Source organism: Jaculus jaculus, chromosome X, assembly GCF_020740685.1.
Source record: "Jaculus jaculus isolate mJacJac1 chromosome X, mJacJac1.mat.Y.cur, whole genome shotgun sequence".
Lineage (NCBI taxonomy): Eukaryota > Metazoa > Chordata > Mammalia > Rodentia > Dipodidae > Jaculus > Jaculus jaculus.
The window spans coordinates 66729542-66750371 of NC_059125.1; the positions used below are offsets into that span (position 1 = coordinate 66729542).

Genomic DNA, 20830 nt, shown 5'->3' on the forward strand with positions numbered 1-20830 from the left:
ATGGACAAGGAATACTTTAAAGTTACTCCTGGCTTTGCCCTTTTTTAGGTCTCTATGGTACATCTCACCCTGTATTTCAGGCTCTGTGGCTGTGGGGCTCTTAACCCGGCTGCACTAATCTCAGCAATAACAGAAAGGGAAGGAAAAGGTGGTTATTATTGCTAAGGTCTTTGTTGATTTTCATTGTGGTACTTTTGTAGCAAGGTGATAGCCTAGGCTTAGCAGGGTCTCCTCTCCTGCTCAGTCAGTAACCACATTTTTAAAAAAAAAATTTTTTGGTTCATTTTTTATTTATTTATTTGAGAGCGACAGACATAGAGAGAAAGACACATAGATGGAAAGAGAGAGAATGGGCGCGCCAGGGCTTCCAGCCTCTGCAAATGAACTCCAGATGCGTGCACCCCCTTGTGCATCTGGCTAACGTGGGACCTGGGGAACCGAGCCTCGAACCGGGGTCCTTAGGCTTCACAGGCAAGCGCTTAACCGCTAAGCCATCTCTCCAGCCCAGTAACCACATTTTTATATTGTGAAATAATCACTTTTCCACTTCAGAATGCCCTAAAAATTCATTTTGAATTAGTACATCCAACCAAACACTGTCATGAAGTTCCTTTTCTCTTCTTTCTCATTGTCAGCTCTAGCAGAGAGCAGAGACCACAGCAGAAGTATGACTTGGAATGAATCTTCAGTTCTGAAGCCAAATGTCCTATTGTTAACAAGATCAAAACCATTTCACCTTTGTAAATGACATACATACCGAAACAAAATGTTTAAATCTGTTTATTTTGTTCCAAACCCCATTGAGGATTTAAATGTCCCAGGTCTCAAGCTTTAAAATTTTGTTCATTCTCTTAGTTTGAACTGTGGTGGATAAGAGGCTGCATCCTACTCTAAATATTAATACTGTGCCGCTGCTTTGGCTAACCAATATTCTCTCGAAAGGCCCACATGTGCACATACTCATGTGTGGAAATAGTAAATTGACAACCCTGCCAATGTTAGGTGACACTTGAATACGCAGATTTGGGATCTGTGAATGTGTTTCATCTAGAGAGAAGTGGGTGGCAGCCTAATTCTGAAGAGCTATCCAGCCTTGAGCAACAGGAAGGCCCTGTACACCCACCTCCAGTAGTTTGTTGGGGGTGGGACAGGGAGGAATGGAAGCAGGGGGATTGTTGCTCCAGTACTTTCAGTGGTCTCTCCTGGGAGTTACAGGGCTCCTGGGGCCCAGCTTCTCCTGTTTCACTGATGTTTGCACTGACAGGATAGTAACTAGGCCCTGTCCCGCCCATAGAGCCAAGAACCAGTAGGTTTTCCTTTGGGAATTGATAAGAGCTGGTCTGAGACCAGTGGAGGGGGGCTCAGGATATTGGCCTTGAATGAAAAACATCAGAGGCCAACCATGCCCCAGCTGCCTGTTAGTAACGGAAAATCTCATGTGTGGGGACTGTTGTCTTCTTTGGAGCCCTTCAGGGCAAACTCATCCTCCTGGCCCTGGGATGACTCTAGCTTGAGGTGACAAGTTACTGTTGGCTCCAAGTAACAGCCAGGGATGCCTGGCAAAAAGATGATTAAATGTTGGGTGTCAGGAACATGACAGACAAAAGCCTACAGAGATGATAAAGAGACACAAAGACAGAGGGAGGAGAGAGGCTGAGCTCCTAATGAGGTGAGCTGTGAGGTGGATACAGCCTGGCAATGCCCTTTGCCTCTAGCCAGGGGCACTTGGACTGCTCTTCAGTTAGACTTGCCCAGAGCCTGGGTGAAGGGAAGCTTCTGGCACCAACTTCAGAAGGATGATGGTCCAGTGTCTACTTTTCTTGGCATCATTAATGCCCACTAAGCAGAGTGGCCCAGGATGCCCAGAATGGGGGGGGCACCCTATGTGGTAAAAGCTAGGGTGGCTTCTTATTCTTAAAAGAAATAGTCCAACCTTATGTGTAGATGCTTCTTGGGTCCAGGTACAGAATGAGGTTTGTCCTAAAGCAGTTCATTTGTTGGTCTGGCCCAGGTGGAAATGTTGACCTGCCATGAAAGCTGAGAGATGGAGGAGTTGGTTCTTCACCATGTCAGTCATCACTACTCCTCCCCCACCATGCCAGTGTAGTCATCTGTCCTGTGCCTGCTTGAGATGAAAGGAGTTTCTTCACATTTTGACAGGCGACTACAAAGATAGGGAGCTGGGAAGGCCTTCTGGTTAATGCATCAGCTTGGGAAATCTAAAATTTACTGAGTAGTACATGGAACTCTGTGGAGTTTAGGATCCCTTCTCTGTGTGTTAGTCTGTTCTTCCAGTCTATAATTCTATATCAGTGTGAGCCAAAAGGTGAGATGTGGCTCAGCCTGAGATGAGTGCATTAATGTTAGTGTTAGGGATTGTCTGGGCCAAGATAAAGTTGATTGGCCCAAGCTCTGGGTCCCTCCTTTCTCCAAGCACCTATGTGTCTATGATAGTCATACAACGAAATAGAGGGGGAAAAAGTAGCAGGAAGCAATAGAGGGAAAATAAAAGGATAGGAAGAGGAAAACAGACTGTTGACCAACCATATCATGGGGGTGCTGCCTATATACAGCTCTTGGGAATCAGAGCCCTGTGGAGCTCTGAGGCTAAACAAGGCTCCTCTTTTCCTTTTACCTCTTTCTTCCCTCCCCCAATGGCTCCCAAGGATGGATGGCAATGTATTCCTTAGCAAATAGAGACTTGCGTCTCCCTCACTAGGCTTCAGGGGACACAGTAGCACCTTTGGTAGTTGATCTTAGTGGGTCAATAACAACCTGGGGCCAGAGGTCCCAACCTCCTCCTCCCCATGAGTTAGAAAGTGTATGGAGAGGACCCAAAGGCCAGGGGGTGATCCCATGCTTTCCCATTTCCTGGGAGAAGAAGGTCCTGGCAAGTTTAAAGGCATTCATGGGGAGAATTTGGTTAACGAGTTTGGAATACCTAGAGCTTTGGCTCCAAAGGGATGGTCAAAGTAGCTGAAATGCGGTGTGCATAGGTTTGGGAACAAGTGTGCTGGCGGCAAAAATGTAAATACTGAGGGGTATATGAAGGGGCAGGGCTGGGTAGGAGCACACAATGGCCAGAGAAAGGCATTAAATTGGTTCTTCAGGGGTGGGGGAGCCAGGCAGTAGTTCTCCATTGGGGTCCGGTTCATGGGACAACATCTTATCCTTGCTGGAATCCCTCTGCTCTTTCTTGAACATCCTTTGATGCATCAGGGGGACAAAGAAGAGGATTATAGCCCCAATGATGGGGGGCACACCCGCAAAATAGAAGGCCACATGGTAGTCACCAAAGCAGTTGCGAAGGAGACCTGAAATAATCAAAAGACATAAGCTCAGTTCAGCTTTGACCTACCACCCAAAAGTGCTCTCTCTTTGTAATAGGCCATCCTAGTGTCTATTACGAGAATCTTGGCTTGCAGCCTTCAGCCTTGAGTACGGAGCTCCCTCAACTTTAAGAAAGGTGGCTCCTCCCTGAGGCACCTGGGGCTACAGGCTCTTGAGGTGATTATTCATTAGGAAAGAAGCTAGTGAAGTTTCTCTTAAGGTTTCTGCATTTGTCTATAATCAAGTTACAGCCACCTTCCAGTCATTCCTAGGGTGGGGTTAAAAAGGAACCTAGTTCAAAAGACTCCAGAGAATAGTCAAGCTTTGTCTTGGTTCACAGTGACAGTCCCCAGACCCACTCCCCCCTACCCTCATATTGTTCTTGGGGAACAATTCAGCTGAGTTCCTGTTGGATTTTTCTCTGAAGTTCCAATTGCCATAGGAGGAAGTTGAATGTGTATATCTTTCTTTCAGTTACATATATGGTTGGGCTCTCTGGGTTCTTCCAACTGCCAATACTATGGGTGTGTTTGACATGAAAGGCTCACCTCCAGAAGATAATACAAGACACTTCATTGGAAGGATGAGTCCAGAAATACTACTCAGGAAAAGCAAGATGACCCTTGGTCCTTGGTTTACTTAGGAGGTAAGCAAAATGGACAGAACTTTGGATCCCGTGGTATACTCTGGCTGAGTACAGGCTCTCCACCAGTAGGCACTATGCCCATTGCAAAAGAGCCTTGAGTGAAAGATTTGCCACTGTCATGCAGTGCCCGCACAATGCCTTGAAATAATTGGTGTTCAATGAATATTTGTTGAATTAGTCCATTTGACAAGCCTAGGGGAGGCTAACCCATGACTCAGGATTTGCAGTAAATATCTAGAAAGGAGACAAAATTTTCTTTCATTGTTTTTCCTGTTTCTTATATTCTTTGAGGTACTCATAATGCCCTTCTGGGAGGCTAGAGGGAGAGATCAGGAGGCTAAGATAGCATTCCATCATTTTGCCTCCTTCGTATAGTAGGTGAGTCTCAGTTGCTTAGCCCTAGAGTATTTCCTTATCAAATCTCTTCTCTGGGCTCACTTCCAAAGCCAGCAGGGGAAGAAATGGAGAGTGTAAGTTTCAATAAAACCAGGGCCAATTTTCTTTCTTTCCACTTCTTTTACTCAGTTACCTTGAAAATAATAACTTAACTGCAGAGAGAATAAGAGACTATTGGATTAAAGCCAGGTGAGGTGACAAATACCTATAATCTCAGCATATGGGAGGCAGAGGATGGAGAATTAGGAGTTTGAGGCCAGTTTGGTCTACCTAGTGAGTTCCAGACCAGCTTGTGTTACATAGTGGTTGAGGAGGCCAAATCTGTTTTTCTTTCTACTCTTCTGAAAGGAGCCATGCTGTCTAAAACAAAACCCCAGCGAAACATATATAGCCATGGCTGCCCCAACCCTCCAAATGAATCCATGCCTGTGCACTGTGTTTAACCGCTTACATCACTGATGGTAGGGGGTTTCATGCACTGTGACAAGGGTGTTTACATGGGAAATTGGAGGGAACAGGACTCAGGCATTTCCTAGAAATCAGCCTCACCTGCAATGGGGGGCCCAGCAATCATCGGCAGGGCCATCATGCCCAAGAGGTAGCCAATGGCCTGAGAGGCCTGCATTGGGCCCACCAGCTCAAATGCAATAGGGGCCATGATGGTGATGAAGAAGCCATCACACAGGCCAAGGAACAGGCAGACAACGATGAGGCCCCCGAAGTCCCGGCACAGAGGAATCATCATGGACATCAGGCCCAGAAGCAGGAATGAGAGGACCTAGAGGAACAAAGGCCTGAAGTCATGTGCTGACCAGTCAAAAACCACATAGCCCGTTCCAGCCCCCTCACCCCAACCCCCTTCCCCTGGGGGAGCTGGGTAATTCCTGCCAAGCACCTTGATTGGGTGGGGCCTAGAACTAGGCAGGGCCAGGGTTCAGAGGGAGGTGGGGGTGGAGTTCCTGCTCTGCCCCTGCAGGGGGGTTCCCCCAATCTTGCCCTCCTATCCTCTCCTCTATTTCCCCACTGGAGATGGAAGATGTTTTATTTTCTACTATTTATAACCTTAGACTTGGGCCATTGGTTCTTTCCCCCATTAACTTGAGTGTCCTCCGTGACAGACAGATGATGCCTCAACAACTTTTACTTTTTATTACGTTAAAAAATGAAAAATAAATAAAAAGTAAAATTTTAAACAAAAAAAACCCTACATCACAAATGACATCTCCTTTCTCAGATCTACATTTCTACCATCTATGAAATGGAGCAGTGTCAGCAGGGAGAGCAGCTGGAGTAAATTTACTGTGTACTCAGGCCTTCTTATAGGTCCTGCACTGAAGAGTTCTGTCTTTACAAAATCCTCTACTTAACTGAATCTGGCAGGATTTAAAAAAAAAAAAAAAAAAAGCGTATGTGGGTGGGAGGGAGAGAGGACATGGCTGTGGCCCAAGAATTGGTCTTTCCACTGGATCCTGAACTAAATAAAGGGAGGGATTGCTTCTTCTGTTTTATGATCCTACATCTGCCTGTCCTAGGGATCAGGATCTGGGATCAAGCCATATTGGTATTCTCAGATCCAAGTAAGGTATAAAAGGAGAAATAAAGGAGGTAAGGAAGATTTGCATGATGGTTAGATGGGGGCTAAGATGGGAAGCACAGCTTACTAAAAGTGGGAAGGAGCCAGTGGTGCCCATTTTTGTTGAGGTTGATTTTATAGTGACCACTTGGGCGTCAGAGATGCCATTGGGAAGTTTACCCAGGTTCCTTATGCTTTAGAAGGTGGGACACATCATCCATCTCAGACATTTCAGGCATCATGGCTCTGGGGGCCTTTGAACTTGACTAGACACCTGAGAAGGCGTCAAAAGGGCCAAGCCACTAGGAAGGTGTCACTAGCGTCCAAAACTAGTCCAGGAGCCCTGACTAGCAAGCAAAAATGACTCCAAAACAAAGAAACTGCCACTCTACAGGTTGTTTTTTCCTTTTTACCAGATAGAAGGTCCACTGGCAACACCCCTATTTTTATTTTTTATTTTTTTGAGGTAGGGTCCCGCTCTAGCCCAGGCTGGCCTGGAATTCGCTATTTTCAGGCTGGCCTCAAGCTCAGTGTGATCCTCCTACCTCTGCCTCCCAAGTGCTAGGATTAAAGGTGTGTGCCACCATGCCCAGCACCCCTCATTTTTTAATTAAGGGCATCTACAAACTATGTCTATGAGCTAGGCTGAAGAGGTGAGCTGTAGGCAAAGAAAGGAGCTTCTACTCCCATCCCAGCTGGCAGAGCCAGGTTATTCCAGGGCCAGTGTTAAAACCTGATCTGTTCACTAAGCCCTTAAGGTGCCTAAGGTTTTTCCAGTAGTCCATAGTTGGCCAATCAGCAGGCCAGCTTACCCAGGAACAGGCAGAAGTAGTAGTAGTCAAGTCCGTTTCATGCCCTAAAGATTTTCTGTGCTGTTGCTGACAGTGGTTTTGTTAGGCTAGTTGGATGGTTTTTGAAGAGGATAATACCACCTGAGGACATCTCTTTGTTGGGGGACCTTCAACTTTGTGCAAGCCATATTGAGGTAGCTGGGCAGAAACTTCTCTTCTGGGGGGTTCATACACAACTATGGGATAAAACTAGATCCACCTATCAACCAAGCCAATTAAGGCAGTTAAGAATTAATATCATGATATAACACAAAAGACTCCATTATCTGTTTTTAATCAGCTGTAATTGTTACCTATTGTATCTGGCTCTCTCTTATTACTCCCTCCACAAGAACTTGCCAAAGTTTGGAAATTCAAATTCCCCTTTGGAACTGAAAACCAGGCCTGAAGAATGGCCTAAAGTGAGGTTATCCTACAAGTTGTCAACATTTCCTTTCCATCAGACTTGCAGGGGCTAGATGCCTGGCTGGTGAACTTGTCTTCACAATAGTCACAACCAAGGGACATAGTTGGTGTCTCTAAAGAACCTGAGGCTATGTGCCCTCTTTTCCTCCCTTAGGCCTGTACTCCTACAGCTGACCCACAGAGCAAAGGAGGCCAATTCCTATGACAGAAGATCTTGAAAAACTGAAGAGAAAGGAGTTCATACGTTGTCTTGGGCTTTGGGCCTGAAACACTCAATGTGTAATGAGAGGGGTTAGACTACACATTGATAATGTTTCAGCTGTAATGTTCCAAGGTGATTTTATATTTTTCTAAGTGATGAATCTGGGTCAAATAAGACAAAAAGGGGCAGGAGCAGGGCATGGGTAGGGAAAGTCAGCAAAGCCCTGAATCCCACCTAGCTTGGCCCCTACTATGCCTCGGAACTCATGCTGCACAATAGAAAGCAAAAGTAATGCATCCCTCCTCTTCCTAGGGACTGTGGTGAGAGACACGTAAACTGTATGGCTAGGCAGGGGCTATATAAAGTTCTGGTCTAGTACTAGCTTGCACTGATTTCTGGAACCCTTTGGCATCTTGAAACTGCTAATGTTGGCAGGGAAGACCTATGGAGGTGGCTCATGTCAAAGGTGTTGGGAGACATACATACTCCCATGCAAAAAGCCGCCAAGGTAAAGCACTTGCTAATATTTGAACAGAAATTCAACATTTTATAACAAGCTCTTGGTTTTACCTTGGTCAAGTCACTTAGCATCTCTGAGCCTTGGCCCTGCCACCCATCATTTAGAGAAAGGGAATACCAGGAGAGTGCTGCATAGGAGCCTAGTCTGCTGCTACTGTGTGAGAAGCCTTTCCCTCACTTTCTCCTTCAGTGTAATGAGAGGTTAGTCTCATTGCATTGTTTGGTGAAATATTCATCAGCTCTAGCAAATGACTGGCTCTAGTAAACACACACAGCGTTAAATGTCACAGGAAAACTAAACATGTCCTTATCCACGACACCTTAGGGTATTTAGGAAAGCACTTGCCACTGACAGAGACAGTGAAATCCCAGTTGTGAATAGTCAAGGCCCCTTGAAAGTGCTGTTAGGGCTTTTCCAGGAGATAAATGAGTCTAAACCACCTTCCAGATGGACTAGTTGTGGTTACTTGTTTTCTAAGACTGTCTTTGCCTCTCCACAGGGTTTAATAGTTGGGCATTTCCTGGCAAGTCCAGCTGCAGGGGCAAAAGCGTGAGCCAGGTCAGGAAACACTATTGCTGCTTGGTAGACTGATTGAAACCAGTTCTCACAGAAAGTGGTCTCCATGTAATTACTGTCAATAGTATGAGGCCACCTGGGTCACTGTCAAAAGGACTAAACTTGGTCACATTTATATTTCCTTTGATTTTCACCTTTAAAAGGAGATAGTAGAGAGAAGAACTGCTCTTATTGCATAAATGAGGGAAGTGAAGACTAGAGAAGGGAAGTGCGGTTTGGCTTTTTGTGGCATGTTTTTGGTACCCACTGGTAGGATGGATCCTTATGATATCCATAAGTAGCTCTGTAAGTATGAGGTGGTGGACTTAAGCACCTAAAAGAAAGAGACACTGGGCTACAGAGCACTACACATACTTAGGACCCTCCAAAAGAGTATAGGGAAGTAATTAAATTAGTTCTTACTGGCGGGAAGCATTGGACTCTTGCCCTCAGCTTCTCACTTTCAGATAGAGAGCTATTTTTAATAAAAAATTTCCTGTAGTGTTGGGTTGGGGGAGATGGCTCAGCAGTTATAGGCACTTGCTTGCAAAACCTTCGGCTGGCCTTGGTTCTGCAGTACCCATGTAAAGCCAGATGTGAAAAGTAGCACATACATCTGGAGTTTGTTTGCAGTGGCCCGAGGCCCTGGCACACTCATTCCCAATCCCCCTGGTCATAAATAAATATATATAAATATTTTAAAAAATTTAAAAGTTTACTGTAATGTATTCTACAATGTTTTATATACATTGCTCACTAAATCTTTACTCTATTTTGGTAGAGGCAGAACAAGGATGACTGCATTCTTTTTTTAAAAAAATTTATTTATTTGCAAGCAGAGAGAGAGATAGAGAAAGAAGAGAGAGAAACAGACAGAGAATGGGCACATCAGGACCTCTAGCTACTGTAAACGAACTACAGATGCATGTGCCCCTTGTGCAGCTGGCTTATGTGGGCCCTTTGGCTTCCTAGGCATACACCTTAACCTCTAAGCCATTTCTCCAGCCCATGACTGCATTCTTTTGGAAGCAGGGGAAAATGAGACTCAAAGAATTTGATGGACTTTCTCATGTTGCACATAGCTGAAGTTAAAGTTAGGGCCCAGAGACCAGCAGTGCCACCTTTACCATCCTATCCCAGAGCCTGAGGATAACCTGTGGCAGGCTGTTCTTCTCCACAGTGGTCAAGTGGTCACACTCACCTGCAAGTAGATCTTCTTAAGTCCAGGAATAGAGTCACTGATATGGCCTGACACAAGACGCCCAAGGCCTGAGGTAGCCCCGATGCACACTAAGAGCACCCAGGTCTCCTTGATTTCCACGAATTTCTCTTCCACATACTTCATCTAAAAAGCATAACATCAGGACCCCAGAACAAGAGGGAGAGAAACTGACTGATTAACTGTTCGCATAACCAGGACCCTCTACCTTATAGTCCCTGGACCAAGACAAGAGCCCTCCAATTAGAGTAGCACCCTTCCTTGTATCCCAAGCACCAGAATAAGCCCTCTGGCTATTTGCAGCTACCCCAAAGGCTGCTTATCCCTTCTTTTGGAGATTTGGGCTTTTGAGAAATAACTGGAATTTTGGACCCACCTAAGCCCTAGCAGGGCAGACTATAGCCTAAACAATTAAGAAAATCCAGGGGTTTCTCTATAGTCTCCCTATCCCATGACCTAAAACTGACAAGCTGGGATGACATCAGGTTACTGGGGGAGAAGGATCCTCCAATTTCTAGGCAACTCATTGAAGTGTTTCAGGAAACACAAGATTTATGGGCTGAGATATGGCTCACTGGTAGAGTATGTGCTTAGCATGGGCAGGGATCTGGGTTCTATCGCCAACCAACCAACACACACACACACACACACACACACACACACACACACACAAGCAACCTTGAGGTTTGTGGAGAAAAACAGCTGATCTACAGCCAATGGTTTTGTGGCCAAGTAAGTTTTGTGGGTGCCAGGTTAAATAAAGCTGAAAGGTTTTTTTTTTTTCCCCTGTAGGATTTGTTACTATCTTAAAGAGATTAGTACACATTTATGAATCCAGAGGTCTTCTGTGCATGTTATTTCCTGAAAAAATAAATCACTTGACAAAGACCCACAAAGCAGTCTTTACAAATTCTGTCTTGGATCATTTAAGCCAGTCTCTTAGTGATGCTGATCCTAAAAAATGTGAATCTAATACTTGTTTTTCAGTACTGGAGATTAAATGTTGGGCCCTGGGCATGCTATGGAAACACTCTACCACTGAGCTACATCCTTAGTCCTCTCTTTTTTGAGACAGGGCCTCAGTAAGTTGCTCAGGTTGCCTTTGAACTCACTCTGTAACCCAGACAGGCCTTGGACTTCCAGGCCTGGCTTCTATCTATTTTGCTTTTTCAATCATTGGGAAGCCATGTGTCATGGGCCTTTCCCTAAAGAAGCACATTCCTTTTCCATTAAGGTTCTTTTTCTAAGTATGCTCTTTCCCTATCTTCAAACACTGTTTTGTTTCTTTGTTCTTTAAAAAAATGTTTTTGAGACAAGGTCTCCCTTCATAGCCCAGGTTGGCCTCAAACTCACTATGTAGCCCAGGATGGCATTGAATTCACAGTGATCTTCCTGTCTCAGCCCTCCTCCCCAGGGCTATGATTACAGGTGTGATCTGCCATACTCAGCTCTGTTTTGTTTCTTTTTCTGAATATCCCAGCTCTGCCCTTGCAGTATCCTCCCCTCCACCCTCTGGATGCCAGCCCAGGCAGGCTGAACACAGCTTCTTGAGTCCAGGTGAGATGGGCCCAGTCCACCCTTCTCTTCCTCACCAAGTGCACATAGGGAACGAAGTAGCCAAGGGCAGCAGCAGCAATCCCAAAGGCCCAGATGCGGTAAGTGCGTTGGCGGAACACTCGCATGTTGAAGTACTTCCTGAGCTGAGCCAGGAAGCGCTGGTGCAGGGTGCGGACACCTCTCTTGCTTGGGGTGTCTTGGGAGCTGGGCAGGAGGGGCCGGTAGGTGAGTGACAGCAGCATAAGAACAAACATGAAGGTACTCAGCACCTGGAAGGTTTGGGCTAGCTTGAGCTTATCCCCCAGCATTTTTATGAGGAAGGGGAATGACATGGAGAAGATGCTACTCCCAGCAGACACCACACCATTGGCAAGACCAAGACGGCGTTGGAAGTAGTGGCCCAGGATGACGAGGGATGGTTGAAAGGCGAAGGAGCAGCCACAACCAAAGAGAATCCCGTAGGTGAAGTAGCGCAGACTTAGGGAGCTGTAGGAGAGAAATCAAGAGCTATCCTCAGCGGCCTGAGCAGAAATCTATCTGCTTTTCCCTTTCAGCCCCCAAGGGCTCTATTCCTCTACCTTTAACAGACATTCCCACTTGCCACTGACCTGTACAGCAGATAAGGAGCAGGACCTTTCTGAACCCCATTTTGCAGAAGGGGTCCAAAAACCTAATTTGCTCAAGGTAACAACAAGGGATCAAGAAAACTTGGGGGCTGGAGAGATGGCTTAACAGCTAAGGCACTTGCCTGTGAAGCCTAAGAATGCATGTTCAAACCTCCAGGTCTCATGTTGCCAGATACATAGCAATGCAAGTGTGCGATGTTGCACATGTCCCACAAGGAGGTGCACACATCTGGAGTTTGTTCACAGCGGCTGAAAGGTCCTGGTGCGCCCATCTTCTCTCTCTTTTTCTCTGCCTCTTCCTCTGTCTCTCAAAAATTTAAAAAAAAAACTTGGACTTGAGCTGGATGCAGTGGTGTACACCTGGAATCCCAGTACTTGGGAGGCTGAGGCATGAAGATCACAAGTTCAAGGCCAGCCTGAGCTATTATATAGCAAGACCCTGTCTCATTAACAGCACAATGTTTGGACAGTGTGACTGTACCATGAATCACAGCATCCCATGAAAGAGGACTTTTTAAAAAGAGAGCCAGAATTGGCCTTTGCAAAGGCTAGATGAGGGGACACAAGGAGTCAGTGAGTGCCTTAACAGTTTCACCTTGCTTCTTACCTAAATGCCACAGGTAGGCTGGGGGCCAAAGCTTTTGTCCAAGTAACAACAAAGGTCTTCAAGGAGCCAAGACTTTCCCCTCAACCTAGGGAAGTTTGAGACTCTCCATAGAACTCTTCAGGCTCTTTCTCCATTCTTAGGCCCTTAATATTTCAGAGAATGGCTAATGATCTTGAAAGGACCTCCTCCCCCCACAACCTTGCCTAAGGTCCAGATATCCTAAGTTTTTTACCTCAGTCCCTAGAAGATCTCCATACAGACTCTTTTCTTTCCTTTTATTGCATGTATATGTGTGTGTGTGTATACATGTTCATGTGTATGTGTGGCTGGGTACATGTGTGTGCACAGGTGAACATGCACAAGTGTGCACATGCATATGGAGGCCAGAGGTCAATGCCAGTCTTCCTCAATCACACTTCATTTTATTGATTGAGGCAGGTTCTATCACTGAACCAGGAACTCACCAAATTTGGCTAGACTAGCTAGCCGGCAAGCTCCAGGGATTCTTCTGTGTCGGTCCCCCCAGTACTGGGATTATAGGCACACACCACCATGCACAGCTTTTTACATGGATTACTGGGATTCTGAACTTAGGTCTTCATGCTTATGTGGCAAGCACCTTACTCACTGAGCAACTCCATGGCCCCTCCAATGGGGACTTTGAGGTCAGAAGTTTCTTTAATTTTCGGAATTCTGCCTCTGTTGCTGGATGTGGTATGGATTAGTTCCCCTAACCTAGCCTGGTTGACAGGAAGTGGAGCCTGAGTTCAGGGCCTGGCCAAGAAAGGTCCTGGCTTACATCTTTTAGGCCATGTGTGCCACAAGCCTCTCCAACAGAAGGCTACATGTCAGAAAGGGAGGGGCCATAATCATGTCAGCTTGTCCATTCATTTGACCCTAGACAATATTGGCACAACTTAGTGAAGACTTTCATTTTTCTTCTTGATGCCTCCATATATTTTGCAACCATTCTTATCTGGCAACTAAATTACAAAATGCTCTTATTGGGCAGGCAGTTCTTCTCTAGAGATAGACCCAGTCCACATACTAAAGAACTAGACATATATTATATCACCAGTGTGGTATTGTCTACCAATTCCAAGACAACTCTCAGCATTTTTGCTTTCCATCTGCTTGTTTATGTTAGACCTAAGTATGGAGTTTAGTTGACCAACAGGTTTGTCTCTACTTGGAGCATATAGTTAAGTCAACTGCTTCTCTTCTGTGAGAATCTATGGGGGTCATTAGGTGGTAGGTATCCTATGGGATTGGCCTGGGCTGAGCTCTTAGCCCTTATCTAAGGGACAGGAGGCAGATCTTGAAGAAAGGGGTCTTAAAGGAAAATATGGGATTTGGTTCAGGGTGCTATATGGTGAATTTGTGCCTAGCTGGGCCCCAAGACAAAGGCTCATAGGTTGGGCTTTCCAAACCCTCATCAGTGCTGCCTGTCCTCTGTCCTGGTACAATCCTCCAAAAGGACACAGAATCCTGATCTGAGACAGCAGGAAAGATGACTTGAAGCTCTAGCCACAAGCAGAACCATTTTTTTCCCCTGGATGTGAAGTCATCTAGAAAGTTTCTTGGCTCTAAAAATGTTCTTACAGAAAGAGCAAACAGAGTAGGGGGTCAGGGGAAGAGAACAGAATGCCTCTCCAATGGGCTGAAAGAAGAGTGCCAAAAGAAAACACCACATCTGAGCGCCTTTCCCTCCTGTGACGGAGCCCATGTGGACTGAAAGGGAAATGAGATCCGTATGTTGCTAATTTGTTTACACTTTGCCCAGCTCTGCCTGGAGAAACAGGCTTCTACTATGTAGCACTGAGACTGAAGCCACTTCTGAGGCCTATCTCCTCTCCATAAGGAGCCAGGCACCAGTTTGCTGGGTGCCAAGTGAGGCCAACTATAAGAGGGGTCTTGAGAAGGACTGGGGTTGCTGCCTTGAGAGGGCTGAGAAGGTTCCAGTCAGGATATGGTTTTCCCCTCCTTTGTCCCAGTTGAATGGGATGGAATCAAGAAAACCATTATAAGCCAAATCTAAGCTCTCCTGGAGAGTAGGTTGGGCAGCCTGAAATGCTCCACTCAGTAAGAAATCTGGCTCGACCTCTGGGGCCCAGCTGAGGAGAACATGATTCACATTCTCCCCTGTGTATGGAACCTTAGACCTTGAGATCCATGGCCTTCTCCAGGGAGTTGAACTCAGAAAGAAAGTCTCTGACACATTAGTTTTGCTTCATTCCAGACATGTCACTGTGGCCATTTTTGTCTCCAGACCAGTATTCTCCTACATCAGGCCATGTAGGCCGGAAGTGCAAGCTACTGTAACTTGTAACTTGCAAAATGTCTGGCAGAAAGTCAACAGAGTTTTCTTGGAATCCCATACTACTCTGGCTGTGGGGTAGGGTCTTTATTTTCTTGTCCCCTGACAGGAAAGAAAGCAGAAAGTGAATATGTAGTCTTCTCATTTAATACTACCAAGTTCTGACAGTGGGACCAATGAGACTGCACATTAGTGTGGGATGCTGCTAAACATCTTTTTCATGCCCAAGACAGGAATCCCTCATCCCAATCCATCCATCAGTCTATAGCCAGAGATATCCAGAAAATAAGCAGAGATGCTAAACAGCCTTGTATTGAGCTAGCCCATGTCTCAGCTAAAGATTCTTTTGGGAATCCTGGAATGCTGGGTGTTTGGATGCGCTCACTCAAGTAGCTCACTGCTAGGTTCTACATGTATATCTCACTGGAGAGGAATAGAATGGCAGAGTTTGGAGAAACCTGAAGAATCCATTTGATCTAATCCTCTTGTGTTACAGATACAAAAAGTGAGGCCCAGAGAGAAGAATGGTACTCACCAGTTGTTCCATAGTGACTCATTCAGCAATCAAATCTGGGCTTGGGCCCAGTTCCATGACTCCCAAATCTTTAGAATTTGGGGTCCTTTTGAGGGATATTCCCTACAAATGTGTCCTGCAGCCCTTACATTGACAAGTCCCACTGGGTCATGAATCCTGGAAGCAGTCTTTGAGGACCCTCTATGACTACAGCCATAAGGGATTCTGCAAGGAGAGTAGTGTCCCTAGCGGAAGCCCAGAAAGAAGCTAATCTTCAGCTTTGGGGAGGCAGTCGCCAATCCCCAGCCTTACCTGGTGAAGGAACTGGTATGGAGGCCGATGAAAGCAACAGCAGCCCCCGCTGTGGCTGTGATGCGGCAGCCCAAACGGTCAGTGAATATACTCACAATAGGAGAACAGAAGAAGATCATGCCCATGGCGAGGGCTCCAACCCATGCTGCAGAGAAAAGAAGCACAGAGACACTGGCATTTAATGGGGTGTCCAAAGCTGCTGCTGGTGCTGCAGCTCTTCTCTGACCTTCCCAGAGGGGCACTGATCTGCACTGTCAGCCTGCAGGTTGCCAACAATTAGAAGTGTGCAGACAGAAGTCATACAAGGGATTTGAGCAAAGCGTCAGATTTGGATAAGCCAAGAACAGTACAGGCCCTTTCAGGGATGGTAAGTCAGATCGATAGCTTTAGGAACTGAGCTGCTTGGATTCAGGGGTAAAGAGTGGTGGTGGTGGGGTGGGGGAAGTGGGGAGGCATTGGGAGTTATAGTCAGACCTATCTCAGTACTTGGAACACCTCTGTGCTAAAGATCTTAATGCTAAGATTAAGGAGCAGGGAAAGATCACAAACAAAAGCCTCTGGGAATTGTACTGGGATATAGAGTAGTTTATTGGGCCACCTAAAGATTTCCGAGGATTCTATGCAAGAGGGTCATGTAACTCTCATGTCAAAATCCTTCATCAGAGCCCATGTTTGATAAATCTCTGACCTCCAAACTCACAAGTAGTTTATCTTGTTTTTAGAGGTTGAGTATCTGTAACAATCCTCACCAGGGAGGAAGAAATTTGCCCTTTTACTTATATTCTTCCAGCCCATTTCCCCTTGCTCAGCCTTCAGAAGGAAAGCCCAAGTTTTGTTTGAAGGCTGTTATCAAGTTTCATCTTGAGCCTCTCTTTTCTAGGCTAAATAACCTTAGTTCCTTTAATTTTTCTTCTTAGCTTTAATTTACTTTTGTAACTCTGTAATTATTTTCAGAGTCCTCCTCTGAACACGTTCCAAGTCTTCATCATCATCATAAAAAAAAAAAAAAAACATTCATTGAGTGTCACCTGAGCAGGGCAGTGGGCCAGCTTCGTTCTTTCTTCAGTTGTACAACCCCAAGTAGGCCAGAGGTAAGTGCCACTCCACTGCCTGTGTCTCATACCTTAATGCCAAATAGGTTGTCCAGATCCCCCTAGCTGCCTGGCTGCAAAAATATTGGCCCGGAACAGTAGGAGGCCTGGACTTTCATTACATTTTTGCCTATTATTATCCGTGGGACCTTGAGAAATCACACAGTACTTCTCTAATCAAATTTCTCATTTCTGAAATGAGGATTAAAATTCCTCTTGTTCCTTTTTCAAAGTGCTTTCCCCATGTTGGCAGTGGGACTAACGGGACTGAACAGAAGGCCTCACACATGCTAGACAAGCACTCTACCACTGAGCTACAGCCCCAGCTCAGCCTTTAAAGATAAAAAAAATTATTTTTATCAACATACAAAGAATTAGATATAATTGTGATGTTTTTAAACATCTCCTTTCCCCCCTCTTTCCTCACTCCCCTCTCCATTGTGTCCTATCCCCATCATAGCCTCCTTTTCACTTTTATATTGCTTTCCCTTTTGTTCTCCTTCCCTCCAATTGCTCATCACCTCGTGTTCTCTTCTTGTGGTCTCCTGTCTCAAATCATAGCCTACTTAAAAAATTTTTAGGCTGAGGTGGTGGCACATGCCTTCAATGTCCAAAACTTGGGAGGCAGAATTAGGAGGATGGCTGAGGGTTCGAGGCCACCCTGAGACTACAGAGTGAATTCCAGGTCAGCATGGTCTAGAATAAGAACGCTACCTCGAAAAACTAAAAAAAATTTTAAATGATAAGATTTAATCGTACATGTAAGAGAATTTTAATAGTTACACTAAATATACAAACCAAAACAAAATCAATCATAGATGTAAATGTAAAACTACAAAATGTCTAGAAGAAAGTATAAGAGAAAAATCTTTTTGATTTTTATTTAAACAAAGATCATATATATTTATATATGTATATATAATATATATAAAACAAGAGAAAAATTGATATAGTAGACTTTATCAAAAATTAAAACTTCAGCTTTTTTTTCTGGTCTCACATAGTTTAGACTCACTATGTAGCTGAGGATTACCTTCAATACCTGATCCATTTGACTCATCTTCCAAATGCAGGGATTATAGGCTTGTATCACCATACCCAGCTTAAGACATCTTCTACTTAAAAAACAGTATGTGAGGGATGGAGAGATTGCTCAGTGGTTAAGGTCCTTGCCTACAAAACCTAATGATCTGGATTAGATTCCCCAATATCCAGGTAATGCCAGATGCACAAAGTGGTACATGCATCTGGAGGCCCTGGAGTGCCCACTCTCCCTGTCTGTTTCTCTTCTCTCAATCTCTTTCTGCTTATAAACAAATTAAAAAATATTTTTAAAATAGTATGTGAATCCTTCAACAGCTCAGTTGGTAGAGCAGAGGACTATAAAAAATTAGCTATGAAAACGAAAAGGCATGTCATAGAGTGGGAAAAATATTTGCAGCATTCATATCTGGCCAAAGACTGCCAACTAGGATACAAGTCTGAGTTGTTTCTCATAATGCAACAAGAATGCAAACAATCCAATTTAAAATATGGGCAATAGGGGCTGGGGAGATGGCTCAGTGGGTAAAGCACTTGCTGCACAAGCATGAGGACCTGAGTCCAGATCCCCAGCACCCACAATGCTAGGTATGATCGTACATGCCTGTAATCTCAACACTGATAAGGCAGAGACAGGGAATCGCTGGGGCTCTCTGGCTAGCTAATCTAGACAAATTTGTGAGCCCTAAATTCCGTGAAAGACCCTGTCTCCAAGAATAAGGTGGAGAGCTATTGAGGAAGACACCTGATGTAGACCTTTGGCCTTTGGCCTCTACATGCATGTGCACACACATGTACCCCTACACATTTTGAGACGTATACATATATATTCATATATAACAGACACATACACATAGAAAAGTAAAATATGGACCAAAGACTTGAACATACATCACATATGCATGAATACCATGATACAAAAAACAAGCACATGAAAAGATAGTAAACATATTTGAGAAATGCATATTAAAACTAAAATGATAAAATGATGGCACATGCCTACAACCTTGGTATTCAGTAAGACCATGAGTTTGAGGCCAGCCTGGCCTACATGGTGAGAACCTGAGTCAAAAATCACAAAACAGGGCTGGAGAGATGGCTTAACAGTTAAGGCGCTTGCCTAAGAAGCCTAAGGACCCATTTTCCACTCTCCAGATCCCACATAAACCAGATGACTAAGGTGATGCAAGTGCTCAAGGTTGCACATGCACACAAGATAGTGCACACATCTGGAGTTTGACTGCAGTGGCTAGAGACCCTGGCGTGCCAATTCTCTCACCTTCTCTCTCATTAAAAAAGAATCTCTGAACAACTAACTAAACAAAATATAGAAAACAGGCTGGAGAGATGGCTCGGCTGTTAAAGCATTTGCTTACAAAACCTAATGACCCGGGTTTGATCCCCAGTATCCACATAAAGCCAGATACATAAAGTGGCACATGCATGTGGAGTTCAACTTCAATGGCTAGAGGCCCTGGAACACCCAATTTTCTCACTCTCTCTACTTGCAAATAAATAGATAAATAAAATATAAAAAGTCTTAAGGGCTGGAGGGATTGCTTAGCAGTTAAGGCCTACAAAGCCAAAGGACCCAGGTTTGATTCCCCAGGACCCACATTAGGCATATGCACAAGGCAGTGTATGCACCTGGAGTTCATTTGCAGTGGCTGGAGGCCCTGGTGCATCCATTTTCTCTCTCTCTCCCTCTCTGTCAAATAAATAAATAAGTGTATATGTATGTATATATATGTGTGGAGATATATATATATATATATATATATATATATATATATATATATATATATGGTATATATAATATATATATTTAAAGTCTTAAAAATACAGAAAACATCACAATGAAATATCCACTCAATACCAACTAAAGGCCTTTTAAGTAATGGCGATACTTAGTATGGGGGAGGATGTGGAGGAGCTGGAAATGTCATAATCTGTTGGTGGGAAATGTAAAATTGAACACCCACTTTGGAAAAGTTTGGTTGCTTCTTGTGAAGTTAATCATACCATATTCCACTAAAATCCCACTCCTAAGTATTTACTAAAGATAAAAACTTATGTCCATAGAAAACCCTATACCCAGGCCTGGGGGTGCAGCTCATTGGCAGACTGCTTGCCTAACATGTACCAGATCCTGGGTTTTATGCCAAGCAATATAAAATCAAATCAAATAAAAATAACAACCCATTCAATGATTATAGCAGATTTTTTTCATAATTGCCAAAACCTGGCAACAATTCAAATATACTTTAACTGGTGAGTAAATAAATGGGTAAACGTTAATGCAGTGGAATACAGTTCACATTCACCCACAAACAGGATTAACTATATATATGTATATATATATATATTTTTTTTTGAGGCAGGGTCTCACTGTAGCCCAGGCTGGCTTGGCACTCACTCTGTAGTCCCAGGCTGGCCTCGAACTCACAGCAATCCTGCTATCTCTGCCTCCTAAATGCTGGAATTAAAGGCATGGGCTGACATGCCATGACTACTGATACAGGCAACAACTTGTATGATTGTCAAAGGCATTATGCTAAGTGAAGTCTAATGACTCCAGTCATAGGAAATTTTGGAAAAGGCAAAACTATTGACACAGAAAAATGTATCACTGGATGCCTGAAGAGGAGATGATTTGGGAGGACTGGTTAGAGAGGGAGCTTTGTGAAGTGTTGACAATGTTGTATATCTTGCTTGGCTGTTGCAAATATCTACAGTACAATGAAAACTGATCCTGAACAGTCCAAGATAGTTTAAATTTTTTATCAGAGAAAGAGAGAGAATTAGCATGCCATAGCCTGTAGCCATTGCAATTGAACTCCAGACACATGTACTATGTTTGTGTGTATATGTGACCTTGCTCGCCTGTGTTACATTTTGTGTCTGGCTTTTTTTCTCCTCTACTAGAAATCACTTGATGAAAGTCATGTTAAATCTTTTGTCATGGTCCCATATGCCCCTGAGGCCTTATTCTTTTTTGCCAATCTATTTTCTTTCACAGATAAGGTTTGAAAATTTGTATTATTCTATCTTCAACTTCACTGCATCCT

At 44.4% G+C, this 20830-nt stretch overlaps 1 protein-coding gene across 1 annotated transcript in view; it reads right to left on the minus strand.

Annotated features, from left to right (window-relative positions):
* Positions 1 to 764: 764 nt before the first annotated feature.
* The window catches only part of Slc16a2 (solute carrier family 16 member 2), a 134146-nt gene continuing 114080 nt past the window's right edge, over positions 765 to 20830 (minus strand). The window contains exons 2-6 of the mRNA XM_004666991.2: positions 15631 to 15775; positions 11290 to 11740; positions 9680 to 9823; positions 4922 to 5150; positions 765 to 3314 (exon numbers count right to left, since the gene is read on the minus strand). Of these exons, the coding sequence (XP_004667048.1) occupies positions 3094 to 3314; positions 4922 to 5150; positions 9680 to 9823; positions 11290 to 11740; positions 15631 to 15775 (1190 nt within the window). The 3' untranslated portion in view covers positions 765 to 3093. The remainder of the gene's footprint in view (positions 3315 to 4921; positions 5151 to 9679; positions 9824 to 11289; positions 11741 to 15630; positions 15776 to 20830) is intronic.